Source organism: Dendrobates tinctorius, unplaced genomic scaffold (assembly GCF_039654945.1).
Source record: "Dendrobates tinctorius isolate UK_male_01 unplaced genomic scaffold, ASM3965494v1 ptg000035l, whole genome shotgun sequence".
Lineage (NCBI taxonomy): Eukaryota > Metazoa > Chordata > Amphibia > Anura > Dendrobatidae > Dendrobates > Dendrobates tinctorius.
Genome location: NW_027361703.1, coordinates 2148672 through 2163969, shown reverse-complemented (window position 1 = coordinate 2163969; position 15298 = coordinate 2148672). Strand labels below are relative to the sequence as shown.

General features: G+C 42.5%; 1 protein-coding gene across 4 annotated transcripts in view; it reads left to right on the top strand.

The window, feature by feature from the left end:
• VEZT (vezatin, adherens junctions transmembrane protein) overlaps positions 1-10816 on the top strand; it is an 86905-nt gene extending 76089 nt beyond the window's left edge. For all 4 annotated transcript variants that reach the window (XM_073573212.1, XM_073573211.1, XM_073573213.1 and 1 more), the window contains exons 9-12: positions 659-852; positions 1083-1183; positions 1322-1529; positions 9694-10816. In XM_073573212.1, coding sequence (XP_073429313.1) covers positions 659-852; positions 1083-1183; positions 1322-1529; positions 9694-10208 — 1018 coding nt within the window. In that variant the 3' untranslated portion in view covers positions 10209-10816. The remainder of the gene's footprint in view (positions 1-658; positions 853-1082; positions 1184-1321; positions 1530-9693) is intronic.
• The last annotated feature ends 4482 nt before the right edge of the window (positions 10817-15298 follow it).

Sequence of the window (15298 nt, the reverse complement as noted above, 5' to 3'; positions counted from 1 at the left end):
AGAAGTGAAGAGACTACAGAGCTATATGCTGCTCAAGACACAACTTGAGAATAACGCTAATTATTTTATAATGAAAAGTTCTAAAGAATTTTAGTTTGTATAATTATTATAAATACTGTTGCTCTGATTCATCAAGATTGACATTTTGTACACCAGTTGATGAAGTGTGCGCTGAAGTATGATGTTCCAAATTCATTAAGAGTCGTGCGCCTTTTAATGAATTTAGCACATCTTTTAGCTGCCACAATAAAGCGACTGGAGAACATTTCCGTCTCAGTTTACACCACTTTTATGATGCAAATTATGATGAATTTTTCAGTCCTTCTCATCCATGCCTCCTGCACTTGATGCTCCGTCCACTTTTCAAAAAGTAGGCAGAGCTGGCTGGGGCTGGTGTAAACACAGCAAATGTTGTACATTTTTTGAGCAACTAAAAGTTTTTCAAAAATGTTGGGACATTTCAAGCCGTTCTACTCTACAATTTGGTCAAAAACTTCTTGATGAATCCAGCCCTCTATTCCTCTCTCTTTTCATATTTCGTACTTGCTGTAAATGTATGAAAACATGTTTATTTCCATCTTGCATGAACTTGTACACCTCACAAAAGTCACAGCAGGCAGCAATGTGATTTCCAACCTCCTGCAATCTCCTTGCCTAGGGTAATTATACTTGAAGATGAGCTTGAAAAACTTACCGCCCTTAAGGAATCGCATGGCATGACACCTGAAGCTTCCCTTATACTGGAAGAAAAGCTTAAGATGATTCAACCACATGTGCAAGCCAGTAACACATGCTGGGAAGAGGCCTTGTGTCAGGTGGAAAGGATGGTGCGAAAGCCTCCAGCAAAGAAAGGTATGACTGACTTCTTGGTGGTGTTTGTATTCATTAGGATATATATGGAGCATGGAGATCCGCCTGCTGCTAGGCTGTGACTTCAAGCCGAATTCTATGTTGCCAACAAGATATTCAAGACCTTACAAAATTCTGTTGGTAACAGTATTTTAACTAAGCTGGCTTTTATATTCACTGATATATTGTGTATATATATACAGTTCCCATGTTAATACATTTACCACTCCTAGATACATCTACTACAGCTTGGGAGAACTCACATTGCCCCATGATGCCCAATGTTCCTCCAGCACTACGCATTGAAGATAAAGATCCTGTCCCGGAGGAGCAGGTAATCCATGAGCACTTTCATGTTCCCAAGAGCCCCAGGACTGGTCCTTTCCTCCACATGGCAATGTCCCTGGTTCTCATCCGCAGTACATTTACAAAGCATAGACATCCCTAAAATGACGATCGTTTTTGTTTTCAGGAATTTGAGGCCTATGTTGAAGACATAGCTCCCGATGACGAATTTAGCAGAGATGACGTGTATTTATTTTCTCCAGAGGAGAGAGAGAGACAGAAGCGAGAACGGGAGGAATCTAAGAGAGTATTGCAGGAGCTAAAGGCTGTCCTAGGCTTAAAGGCATCTGAAGTTGAAAGACAAAAATGGAAGCAGTTGCTGTTTAGTGAACATGGTGTGTTATTCCAAACCTCTCTATTATACTACTGCTTACCCTATTGCTTCTCATATGTTCTTATTATGTAAAAGACTAAATAATGGCTACAACCTAATAATGGCTTGTTTTATATAAGGAACACTAAACCTGGGAATTAGTATGTACATTTTAAAAAATATATAGTTGCCCTCAGTTAGTCTACAGCATTTTTTAGATGATCCTGAAATATAAGCCTTGCCGTGAACAAAGGGGTTAGTCATCTGATGATCTGCTTCATATTTGGTAGCTGGTTAAAGCCTTACCCCATTAGTCAAAAGGTGGACTTAGAGGTCCCTTGTCCTACCAGCATGGAGGCCTCTAATGTTGTCTTAAAGCAACACACAGGTCAGTGAGGAGGAGAGACATGGCCGATCTCCTGAGAAACATACTTAAAATAGTAATAAGAGAAAATAGGATCAAAGCATTAGATTAAGGCCCAATACAGATGTCTGGGTAGAAGGGTCCAAATAGAGACCCCAATGCACTGACTGGCCGCGGGTCTTCTGACCTGAACTTGGTAGCCTCATAGACTCGTAGGCATGTATGAGGCATCAGGAGACCTGTGGCCAGTCGGTGCATAGCAGGCAATGCTTGGGCCATGATACACAGATGTCTGAATTCTTCCTTATGCAGATACAGTATTTCTGAGATGTTTTTTAATTTTTAGATGCATTTTCTAGGTTTAGCGTTCCTCTGACTGTCACCTAACTAAAAATGATCTGCAGACCTTCTCTAATTTTCAATAACTGTAGGAAATTGCCTTTGCAACAGTTAAGTTATACCAGTAGTTTTGTATCATTGAGGTGGTTCTTGCAAGGCTTAAAAATTCCCTTTGTTGCCCCCTTTCCCCTATTACGGGTTGTCCACTTGGTATTCTCATAACAAATGTGTTGGGGAATTGATCTTCTAACACTGATATGAGAGTATTACAGGTTCTTCTCCGGTACTTGTTACTGCAGCCATTTTTTTACAGACAGCATTGCTTTCCTCTTCAAAGAAAAAAACGACCACTAATGAAACAGCATGTGACCAGAATTGTCCATAAGGATGTTCCAAAAGAGTTTGACAGTTCTGCTCACATGCTCCTGCATCACCAGCCAATTTTGAGAGCAGGAGAGCTGTGCCATGTGTGTAAAGAAGGCTGCGCTAGCAAGTACGGGCGGAGAACCTGTAATTCCCATATATTAGCTAGTTGCAGAAAATCATGTCCCATCACATATTCAAGATATAGTGGCCAACACCTTTATATACAACATTTTAGCTGTAAAAGCAGCAGTGTGTGTAGTCCAGCAACTGGCTGTGATGTATCAGATGGTATTCTCACCATTTTGGTGCAGAGTAGAGTTTAATGAGAAGAGTCTGAGCACTTCATGTCTTTAGGCCACCAACGGGACACTTGCAACCTAATTTACCTATGGATTCAAAGTTTGACTTGTGGTCTATAAGACCTCTCTCAAGGCCAGAAAGGTATGTTTACACTTCAATTTCAGTCCCCCTACACTGTATTTTTTTTTTTTTTTCCATAAATGTGTTTATTAAACTTTTCAAAATAAGGTACAACAATCCAGAAAGATGATATACATATGAATACACCAGAATATACAGACAGGTAAGATACAACATTGTGAGGGACAAAACAAGCTTGTAATCCTAGACATCTGAAATCAGACACGTCATGTCCATTCACATTTTAGTAACCTTTGGACTAATCGTTCTGAGATTGTGTAGGAAAAAGGCAGATATAGAGAAATAAAGTCAAGAAGAGGGAAAGAGAAGAGAGAAAGTGGGTAAGAATTGGGGGAAGGGGAGGGGAACTAAACCAACCTCGGTCCCAGCTACCCTACGAAAATTATGGAAACTCAGTTAACCAGCCCGGAAACTCCGAATTCTCCTTGAATGTCTCCCAGAGGAACCACATTTGTCCCCGCACTGTATTGGTTTAATGTTATATAATATGTGTGTGTGTATATGTACAGTATGTATATATGTGTATCTGTGTGTGTATTGTATGTATTTATGTATGTATGTGTGTATTTGTGTATACTGTGGTGCAGTGAAAGGGGTAGTGCTGGACGGAAGATATATTTCTCCCAGCAGAGGAAGAGATTTGGACTGAATTTTCCCTAAGGTTGAGGATCTGCAGTGATGTCACGATCATTTGATCAGCCCATGTGATAGGTGCCTCACCTGTGGGTGTGGTTATGGGCGATATGACACTGTGGTGTGGTCACATGGTCTGTGCTGGAAGGTCCTGGCAGTGGACAGATTTCCTGGATAGCACGTGGTGAAACCATGTACCTGCAGAGCCTGGGACGGCTACTTGTGTTGGCGAAGCTAGGACTGACAAGGAGTCAGCGTGTGGAGCGGAGCTCCTGGAAGATAACACTGGACAACGGGGTTGTAATATACAGCAGAGAGGTTTATCTGCTACATGAACACACTGGTGGTCATGATATGTTTGTGGATGCAATGAAATGGACTTTACGTTATGTGGAGTTAATAAACCAAATAGACTGTTTTTTGTGAGAAACCGTTCCTGTGTGTTTTAATCCCGTTGCCAAGCGAGTGTCCCCCAACACACTCAGGGAGCGCTATCTCACAATATGTATGTGTATCTGTGTGTGTATATATGTATGTGTGTATGTACTGTATGTATGTGTGTGTGTATATACTGTATATTTGCACTTCATCAGTTTTCTTCAATAAATGTTGTTTGCCTATAGGATTACATGAAAGTATTATTGCTCTTTCCTACATAGCACATGTTTGCAGTTAGTAACTCCGCTCTTACTGTTCATGGAGCATTAGCTTTCAGTCAGTTTTGTAGTATATTGGGATAAATCTTTCTCAATCAGCTCTGAACTGGCAAATATGTAAATTTATGGAAAGATGGAGCTTTCGAAGTTTCTGCTTTTTTCATCTTGGGTGGCATGAAATGTAGTTGGCCAAATCATCAGAGTATGAAGAACCAAATATTTTGTCTTCAATGTTTGTTCTCATTTACCAGCATAAAAAATCACTGACTAACAAAGCTACTACTATGTGTCTTGGATTCGGTGTACTTAGTTATGCTGTGGCTCGGGGAGCTCAGTATTTTATTTTATACTAGCTGAAGAGCCCAGCGCTGCCCGGGCATAGTAACTAACTGTGGTTAGTTATAACAAATTATAATGATTATCCTCCATTCCATAGTCCAGTGCCCATATACCTATCATATATATCATCCATCCTATAGTCCCGTGCCCATATACCCATCATACATATCCTCCATCCCATAGTTCCGTGCCCATATACCCATCATACATATCCTCCATCCCATAGTCGAGTGCCCATATACCCATCACACATCCTCCATCCCATAGTCCCGTGCCCATATACCCATCACACATCCTCCATCCCTTAGTCCTGTGCCCATATAGCCATCATACTTATCCTCCAATCCCTTAGTCCCATGCCCATATAGCCATCATACATATCCTCCATCCCATAGTCCCGTGCCCATATACCAATCACACATCCTCCATCCCATAGTCCCGTGCCCATATACCCATCATACATATCCTCCATCCCATAGTCCAGTGCCCATATACCTATCATATATATCATCCATCCTATAGTCCCGTGCCCATATACCCATCATACATATCCTCCATCCCATAGTCCAGTGCCCATATACCCATCATACATATCCTCCATCCCATAGTCCCGTGCCCATATACCCATCATGCATATCCTCCATCCCATAGTCCCGTGCCCATATACCAATCACATATCCTCCATCCCATAGTCCCGTGCCCATATACCCATCATACATATCCTCCATCCCATAGTCCAGTGCCCATATACCTATCATATATATCATCCATCCTATAGTCCCGTGCCCATATACCCATCATACATATCCTCCATCCCATAGTCCAGTGCCCATATACCCATCATACATATCCTCCATCCCATAGTCCCGTGCCCATATACCCATCATACATATCCTCCATCCCATAGTCGAGTGCCCATATACCCATCACACATCCTCCATCCCATAGTCCCGTGCCCATATACCCATCACACATCCTCCATCCCTTAGTCCTGTGCCCATATAGCCATCACACATATCCTCCATCCCATAGTCCCGTGCCCATATAGCCATCATACTTATCCTCCAATCCCTTAGTCCCATGCCCATATAGCCATCTTACTTATCCTCCATCCCTTAGTCCCGTGCCCATATAGCCATCATACATATTCGCCATACCATAGTCCCGTGCCCATATAGCCATCATACTTATCCTCCAATCCCTTAGTCCCATGCCCATATAGCCATCTTACTTATCCTCCATCCCTTAGTCCCGTGCCCATATAGCCATCATACTTATCCTCCAATCCCTTAGTCCCGTGCCCATATAGCCATCATACATATCCTCCATCCCATAGTCCAGTGCCCATATACCTATCATATATATCATCCATCCTATAGTCCCGTGCCCATATACCCATCATACATATCCTCCATCCCATAGTCCAGTGCCCATATACCCATCATACATATCCTCCATCCCATAGTCCTGTGCCCATATACCCATCATACATATCCTCCATCCCATAGTCGAGTGCCCATATACCCATCACACATCCTCCATCCCATAGTCCCGTGCCCATATACCCATCACACATCCTCCATCCCTTAGTCCCGTGCCCATATAGCCATCACACATATCCTCCATCCCATAGTCCCGTGCCCATATAGCCATCATACTTATCCTCCAATCCCTTAGTCCCATGCCCATATAGCCATCTTACTTATCCTCCATCCCTTAGTCCCGTGCCATATAGCCATCATACATATCCGCCATACCATAGTCCCGTGCCCATATAGCCATCATACTTATCCTCCAATCCCTTAGTCCCATGCCCATATAGCCATCTTACTTATCCTCCATCCCTTAGTCCCGTGGCCATATAGCCATCATACTTATCCTCCAATCCCTTAGTCCCGTGCCCATATACCCATCACACATCCTCCATCCCTTAGTCCCGTGCCCATATAGCCATCACACATATCCTCCATCCCATAGTCCCGTGCCCATATAGCCATCATACTTATCCTCCAATCCCTTAGTCCCATGCCCATATAGCCATCTTACTTATCCTCCATCCCTTAGTCCCGTGCCCATATAGCCATCATACATATCCGCCATACCATAGTCCCGTGCCCATATAGCCATCATACTTATCCTCCAATCCCTTAGTCCCATGCCCATATAGCCATCATACATATCCGCCATACCATAGTCCCGTGCCCATATAGCCATCATACTTATCCTCCAATCCCTTAGTCCCATGCCCATATAGCCATCATACATATCCGCCATACCATAGTCCCGTGCCCATATAGCCATCATACTTATCCTCCAATCCCTTAGTCCCATGCCCATATAGCCATCTTACTTATCCTCCATCCCTTAGTCCCGTGCCCATATAGCCATCATACATATTCGCCATACCATAGTCCCGTGCCCATATAGCCATCATACTTATCCTCCAATCCCTTAGTCCCATGCCCATATAGCCATCTTACTTATCCTCCATCCCTTAGTCCCGTGCCCATATAGCCATCATACTTATCCTCCAATCCCTTAGTCCCATGCCCATATAGCCATCATACATATCCTCCATCCCATAGTCCAGTGCCCATATACCTATCATATATATCATCCATCCTATAGTCCCGTGCCCATATACCCATCATACATATCCTCCATCCCATAGTCCCGTGCCCATATACCCATCATACATATCCTCCATCCCATAGTCGAGTGCCCATATACCCATCACACATCCTCCATCCCATAGTCCCGTGCCCATATACCCATCACACATCCTCCATCCCTTAGTCCCGTGCCCATATAGCCATCACACATCCTCCATCCCATAGTCCCGTGCCCATATAGCCATCATACTTATCCTCCAATCCCTTAGTCCCATGCCCATATAGCCATCTTACTTATCCTCCATCCCTTAGTCCCGTGCCATATAGCCATCATACATATCCGCCATACCATAGTCCCGTGCCCATATAGCCATCATACTTATCCTCCAATCCCTTAGTCCCATGCCCATATAGCCATCTTACTTATCCTCCATCCCTTAGTCCCGTGCCCATATAGCCATCACACATCCTCCATCCCATAGTCCCGTGCCCATATAGCCATCATACTTATCCTCCAATCCCTTAGTCCCATGCCCATATAGCCATCTTACTTATCCTCCATCCCTTAGTCCCGTGCCATATAGCCATCATACATATCCGCCATACCATAGTCCCGTGCCCATATAGCCATCATACTTATCCTCCAATCCCTTAGTCCCATGCCCATATAGCCATCTTACTTATCCTCCATCCCTTAGTCCCGTGCCCATATAGCCATCATACATATCCGCCATACCATAGTCCCGTGCCCATATAGCCATCATACTTATCCTCCAATCCCTTAGTCCCATGCCCATATAGCCATCTTACTTATCCTCCATCCCTTAGTCCCGTGCCCATATAGCCATCATACATATCCGCCATACCATAGTCCCGTGCCCATATAGCCATCATACTTATCCTCCAATCCCTTAGTCCCATGCCCATATAGCCATCTTACTTATCCTCCATCCCTTAGTCCCGTGCCCATATAGCCATCATACATATCCGCCATACCATAGTCCCGTGCCCATATACCCATCATACTTATCCTCCAATCCCTTAGTCCCATGCCCATATAGCCATCATACATTTCCTCCATCCCATAGTTCCGAGCTGGGTGGCGCTGAGCAGGAAGTTCCTGGAGATGTGCTGTTTTGTTACCTGGCAGTGCGGCTCTGTGTGCGGCCGCTGATGAGGCTATTTTCTATGTCAGTAACAATAGAGCCTGGCAGTAATAGAGGAGGTGGTGATTCATTTCTGTCCTGTGCTCTCTGCTCCTTTCTGGGGGGCAGACAATGGCTGGGAGCTTATGTTTATGGGGATGCTAGATTTCTCCCACCCGGTCAGTGTCTGCTGAGGTGTTGTGGAGTGGGAAAACTGTTGCTCATAGCAAAAAATCACAGTTCAGCTTTCTTTTAAACAGCTCTGGTGAAATGAAAGATGCTTAGTGATTGGTTGCTATGAGCAACACAGGGAGTTTAACCTGTTGTGGCCAAGAAGATGTGCCCATGAAATATATATATAATACATACCCTGTACGTGTGTGCACATATATATATATATATATATATATATATATACAGTACAGACCAAAAGTTTGGACACACCTTATTCAAAGAGTTTTCTTTATTTTCATAACTATGAAAATGGCAGATTCGCTCTGAAGGCATCAAAACTATGAATTCACACAGGTGGAATTATATAATTAACAAAAAAGTGTGAAACAACTGAAAATATGTCTTATATTCTAGGTTCTTCAAAGTAGCCACCTTTTGCTTTGATTTCTGCTTTGCACACTCTTGGCATTCTCTTGATGAGCTTCAAGAGGTAGTCACCGGAAATGGTTTTCACTTCACAGGTGTGCCCTGTCAGGTTTAATGCGCTGTTGGCTCTCCCGAGCGTACATGTGTTTCTAAAGGGAAGAGCAGCGTAGGGCCTGGAGGCGATTTATCTCCATGAAAAAGAAAAAGATGTGGCATGGTAATTTAACTTGCCCAATCCTTTACTCCCCAGACACCAGTCGAGGAAGATGGCCATCCATTCTTCCAACTTTAGAGTGTATGGGGTCCTATCATCCATATACGGTAAGTGTTTTCCAAACTCCAGTCCTCACAGCTCCCAACAGATCATGTTTTCAGGATTTCCTTAGTATTGCACACTTGATGGAATTATCACTTCATCAGAAACTGCCATAGGTTCCCTCATCTGTGCAGTACTAGGGAAATCCTGAAAACATGATCTGTTGGGAGCTGTGAGGACTGGAGTTTGGGAAAAGCTGGTCTATACGTTGTCCCTTAGTTTCATCACACCATAGCGCATGCGTTCTGTGAGCTTGCTTTTTTTTTATAGTAGGTTTTTAGCATTAATTTTCTAGCTGTTTACTGTAGCCTATTAAATGAGAAGTATAAATTCAAGTAAGTAATTAATTTTTGTTCTTTTTTTTCCCCCTAAAAGCCATAATTAAACCTTTATCACATTTGGAGATAATGGATATTCCCATCTCCTCTCCTGCCCTCGATCCAGACAGCCAAATCAAAAGCAAAGCACAAAGCTTTGACGTCACCAGGGAGGTAAACGGAACAGAATCCTTTCATACAGAAGCCTCTGTGCATGAGACCGCAGAGATACCTGTTACTGATCAGGACCAAGAGGGGACAGAAACATTTCAGCTACTGGAAGAGCCTGGACAAGCTAGTGTGAATGAGAAAGTTGAACCTCCATGTCCTGCACCCAGGACTGTCTTACCTGCCTCCATCCAAGAGAGGCTAGCTCGAATTCATCAGGCATCAGATTTACACTTTGCCTCGGGATTAGCCGCACAAGCCGCTGCCCGATCACTTACATTTACTTTCCTGCAAGAACAGACTTTTGGTGATGAATGGGGCAATGATGAAGACGAGACCGAGAGTGGCGATGCTTGTGTTGGAGATGAAGGCAATGAAGACAGATGTTCTGAAAATGAAGAGTGACCTAGTTGCGCCAAGAAAGGACAAGCCATTGAACTCTTGAAGAACTTAAGACTGGTTAGCCTGATCACTATGTAAGGGCAGGCTAGTGGTAAACATTTACTCTTTAAATAACACATGGTGATTTAATATCCTCTGTGCCTGGAAAGTTTGCAGCATTCAACTCTGCAGTGTTTCAATGAACCCTCCTCCATGTTATACAATTTGTGTCTTACAAGTCCCTGACTACTACTGTTTAGTGCTTTCTTTTCACAGGAGAAACCTAACGTTCCACCCAGATTCAAGGAAGGCAATCTACAGTATGTGGTCATCGTAAATTCAATGCAGCTGCCTAAATATCTTTTGGGTTATTTTAATATTTAATGTTATTTATTTAAAAAGAAGCAATTTGTTTTCCGATGTTCATACTGTGTCCTCCTCTTTGGTTTTCTTGCTTTCTACACAGAATGAATCATTGTTTTACAGTGTGGTACCAATGCCACGTTGGCTGTGTCTGTCCAGTGTGCACTGGCTGATGATTTTGTTCCTTTGTGACTATACTAGATTTCTTAAACTATTTCACTTCTCTAAGCTTAGAATGTAATTTTTATAATAAAAAAAATCACAAGAAACCTGAGCCTGTATGATAATTTGTATTATAATACATGAACATATGTTTTCAGGAAACCATTTATCTTTTTTGAGTTGTATTTTAAAGGTCTCTAATTATCATCATCTCATTGCTTTCATTCCACTCCATTATGGGCTGTTCCATACACATGTACCGCTTAACCACAAGATTGGTGACTTATGTTTGATCGCTGGGGGTCTGACCTTTTGAGTCCCTCACTGATCACATGAACAGAGGACACAAAGATCCCAGTCTGAAATGAAGCTTTAGTGAGCATGTGCTACTACTGTTCCATCGACGATCTTTTGGGACTATAGATTAATGGAGCATTGGTCTCACACATGCTCATGCTTCGTCCACATAGGAATTTTGGACATTGTTCTCAGGATCAGAGTAGGGTGTTGAGAAGACGCATCCTAAGAAATCCTCTTGTCTATAAATTCTGTGGATAGATGATAAATATAATATACTCTGATAAAACGCTCCGGGATCGCCTTTGCTGGGGTCAAAGGCCACGTGGGTTTAGCATGAAACTCAGATGCACAGCCGGGATCCGGACATAACTGACATTGGGTCAGGTTTATTTCAGGTGAAAGCAAAACATACAGAAAAATAAAGCATAAAACAAAAACCTTGCCTGTCCGGCACTAACTAAACAGGGTCCGATCTAACTACCAACTGGAGGGCTTCTCCTGTCCAGCCAAACCACGGTTACCATGAGAACTGCTTTCACTCACAAGTGTCGCTCACACAGACATGCTCTCTGTGTTCCCCAGGCTGAGCGACTAACACACCATCTGGCGTCCTTTTATATCCGCCTCCCCTTACTCATTAGTCATCAGGTGGGATAATGCCCAGACTAGACCACATAGGAAAGGTATCTGGGCGAGATATACCTGCCCTCATCCACAATTCCCCCATGCGTCTCACAATATGTATTGGTTTTTTCTTGCTTTTTCAAGCAGTCTTTTTAAATTACTCAAAATAAGTAGAATATATATACACTATTCATATAAAGTTAGGGATATTTGGCTTTCAGGTGAAATTTATTGAAAACGTAAAGTTCATGCTGCAGTGATATTTTATCACGAAAGTAGGGCATTTAAGTAGAAGAATGCAGTGGTGATTTCCTCATCTCAAACAATTTATTGAAACAAAAGACAACAACACTGGTGGGTTACCCCAACAACAAAATGTCAATGTCTCAATAACTTGTCATGTGGCCTTAAGCATCAATTATAGAGTGACAACGACATTTCATGCTGTTCACTAGTCGAGTTATTGTCTGCTGAGATATGGCATCCCACACTTCTTGAAGGGCGGCCCTCAGGTCATTGAGGGTGTGGGGTACAGAGTTACGATCTTCTACACGGTGACTCAGCTGATCTATGGGATTCTATGGGATTGAAATCTGGAAAACGTACAGGCCACTGCATTTGAGGTACTCCTGTCTCAAGCAGCCATTCCCTAATGATACAACCTCGATGAGCTGGAGCATTGTCGTCCATGAAGATGAAATTAGGCCTGTGTTGTTCGTGCAGAGGCACGACTGGATTAATGATGTTATTCAAGTAGTAAGGGCTTGCCACTATACCATTCACAAACTGTCAGGCATTTCTGTATTGACTAGACATACCTGCCCACAGTGTAACACCACCACTACCAAAGGCTCATCTGGTGACAACAGTGGCTGATGCTTTGCACTCTCCTTGACTTCTCCAACAGCAGCCATCATTTCTGCTCAGTGTGAATCGACTTTCATCAGCGAACAGCATTGAGGGCCACTGATCCTTTGTACGTAGATGATGCCTGTGGCTGGTGGTGTGGTCAGGTACCCTTGCAGGTCATCTAGCACACAGACCACGCTGATGTAAATGGTTTAGGCTGGTTTCACACTAGCGTTTTTTAGCTCTGCACTTCATGCGCATTAATGCACATGCGTCCTGCGCCCCTATCTTTAACATGGGGGCTCATGGTCTAGTGTATGCATGCGTTCATATGCGTTTTCGTGCGCATGCGTTTTTTTGTAGTGTGCGACGGACGCAAACTGTTGCATTTTTGGTCCGTCCGACCTGTCTCAAAAAAACGCAAAATCACATTGCAGTCTATGGGAACGCCTGCGTTTAAAATCGCATGCGTTTTAAGACTTAACATGGCTAGAAACTGGTTAAAACGCATGCGCCTAAAAAACGCAAACGCAGGCAAAACGCACGAAGCGCAGCGCTAAAAACCATTAGTGTGAAACTAGCCTAAGAATGGTCTGACGTGACATCTGGGTGCCCCTCCTCTCAAATGTGCCTGGAGTTGTGTGGCATTCATTATCTGGTTTCGAAGGGCACTGTTCACAATGAAGCGGTCATCAGTGTGGGATGTGGCCAAAGAATGTCCACTTCTCTGCCTTCCTGTGACTCTTCCAGTCTCTCTGTATCTCTATTGCAGCTCAGTGGCCACTTCTGTCTGAGAACATCCCGCTTGAAGCCTCGCACTGGCAAAGTACTGTTGATCAATTGATAGGTGTCGTCTTGTTATGATAACAAAATGTCAACAGCATCATGAGGAGGACTATTTAAATACCAATTCTAATTGAACCCCGAAACTTATTAGCCGATTTATATATCTAATTTGCCAGTAAGCTCCTTGTTAGAGAACCGCAAGTTGTCCAAATAGTACTGAAACACTGAACAGTTGGACATGTACATTCAAAAGTTTAGAGACGGTCACATTACGTTCACCTAAAAGATCAGAGTGCATTTTAGGTTCATCCTGAAACTTCACCCAAAAGCCAAATATCCCTAACTTTTTGTGAGTAGTGTATATATAAATAAATAAAATAGGTCTTTGCAATAGATGGCTGCCAACAGTAGCAGGACAGATCAGGTGGGCGAAGATTTCCGCTACCTACACAGCCATATCAAATCGTCACTTATAAATTTATAGAATAAGATAACATCATCTTTTTCCTATAGCTTTCTGTTTTACACTGTCTACTGTTTAACACCAATGTATCTTTATATTAGGCAATGCTTCACAATTCCAGCTGAAAAACACCAGAAATAACCATGCAACTTTCAGACTTTTCATATTCTCACTTAGTGTCTTTATACTTGCTCTGCTGAATAAAAACTGTGCTGTACAAATACCTTATTAATTCTCTAATTTGGGAAGCTAATTTACAAGTAACAGCTGGTATGACAGCATTTCCTAATGGCCACCAATTAGTAGTAAAATTACAATACCATAGTAAAATAATCTCTCTGGAGCTAAGAAAACTATGTTGCTGTTGCATCTGATTTGCTAATAATAATAATCTTTATATAGCGCCAACATATTCCGCAGCGCTTTACAGTTTAGCAGTTTCAAAACACAAGTCATAGATAACAACGTTAACAATACAATAATTAAAGCAAAATAAGATGACCCTGCTCGTGAGAGCTTACAATCTACAATGAGATGGGGGATACAAAGTACAGCTGTGTATTTATAATGATGTATTTACAATGATGGTCCAGCCATCTTGAGGGAGTGAGAGATAGATGGAGATAGTGAATGGGCTACACACGCACACTTACACATAAAATGACTTTGATTAGTGAACGTGATAGGCCGCTCTGAACAAATGCGTTTTGAGGGAGCGCCTAAAACTATGCAAATTGTGGATAGTCCTAATTTCTTGGAGTAGAGTATTCCAGAGGATTGGCGCAGCGCGGGAGAAGTCTTGGAGTCAGGAGTGGGAGGTGCAAATTAGTGCAGAGGTTAGTCGAAAGTAGTTTGCTAATTTATGGCCATGTGTAGAAGTTTAAGTTTGGCTCCCAAAACACAACATAAAGGTCTATATTAATAAACCTAATGCAAGACAAAGGTTACCCTTGGTGAAAAGGAAAGAAAGCTTTACATTAGTGCACATTCACTTGCAGTATGTTTTTTAGGTTTGTGCCTGCTTTTACTTCCTAGCTTTCCACTTTATACTAGCAATCCTACATAGATACAAATAGAAAGGGCCTATTTTTGTAGCAGTAAATTAGGGCAGCGTTCAGTCTTGTTTCTGTTTACAGACTTTACATTAACAAAAGCTTCTAATTCCTGGCAGTGGAAAAAAGAAAACATTGGTAATTAATCACGAAGATTACCAGCCCTGCCTAGGGGCGGTGTTGGCACAAAGACTCACAAATCTGGGTGTATGGGATCACACAATACGGCATTTTCGTAAACACTTTTTTCAGCCATTTTGCTAAAGAGCAAAAAAATGCAAAATGTCACCGGAATAAACGGATATCTTTGTGCTGAGGTTGTGTGAGGTGAACTCCTCTAGTAAGAATTAATAGTCTCTTGTTGTCATATGACCTAAATTATTCTTCCTAGGCGATGCAGAAAACAAAGATAAAATAGCACTATGTTGCGTAAAGCTAAAACGTCTTGTGCTAGTTACAGCCTATCAAACACAACTGTGAAAATACAATGTTTTAATTCCTCAAGACCAATGGTA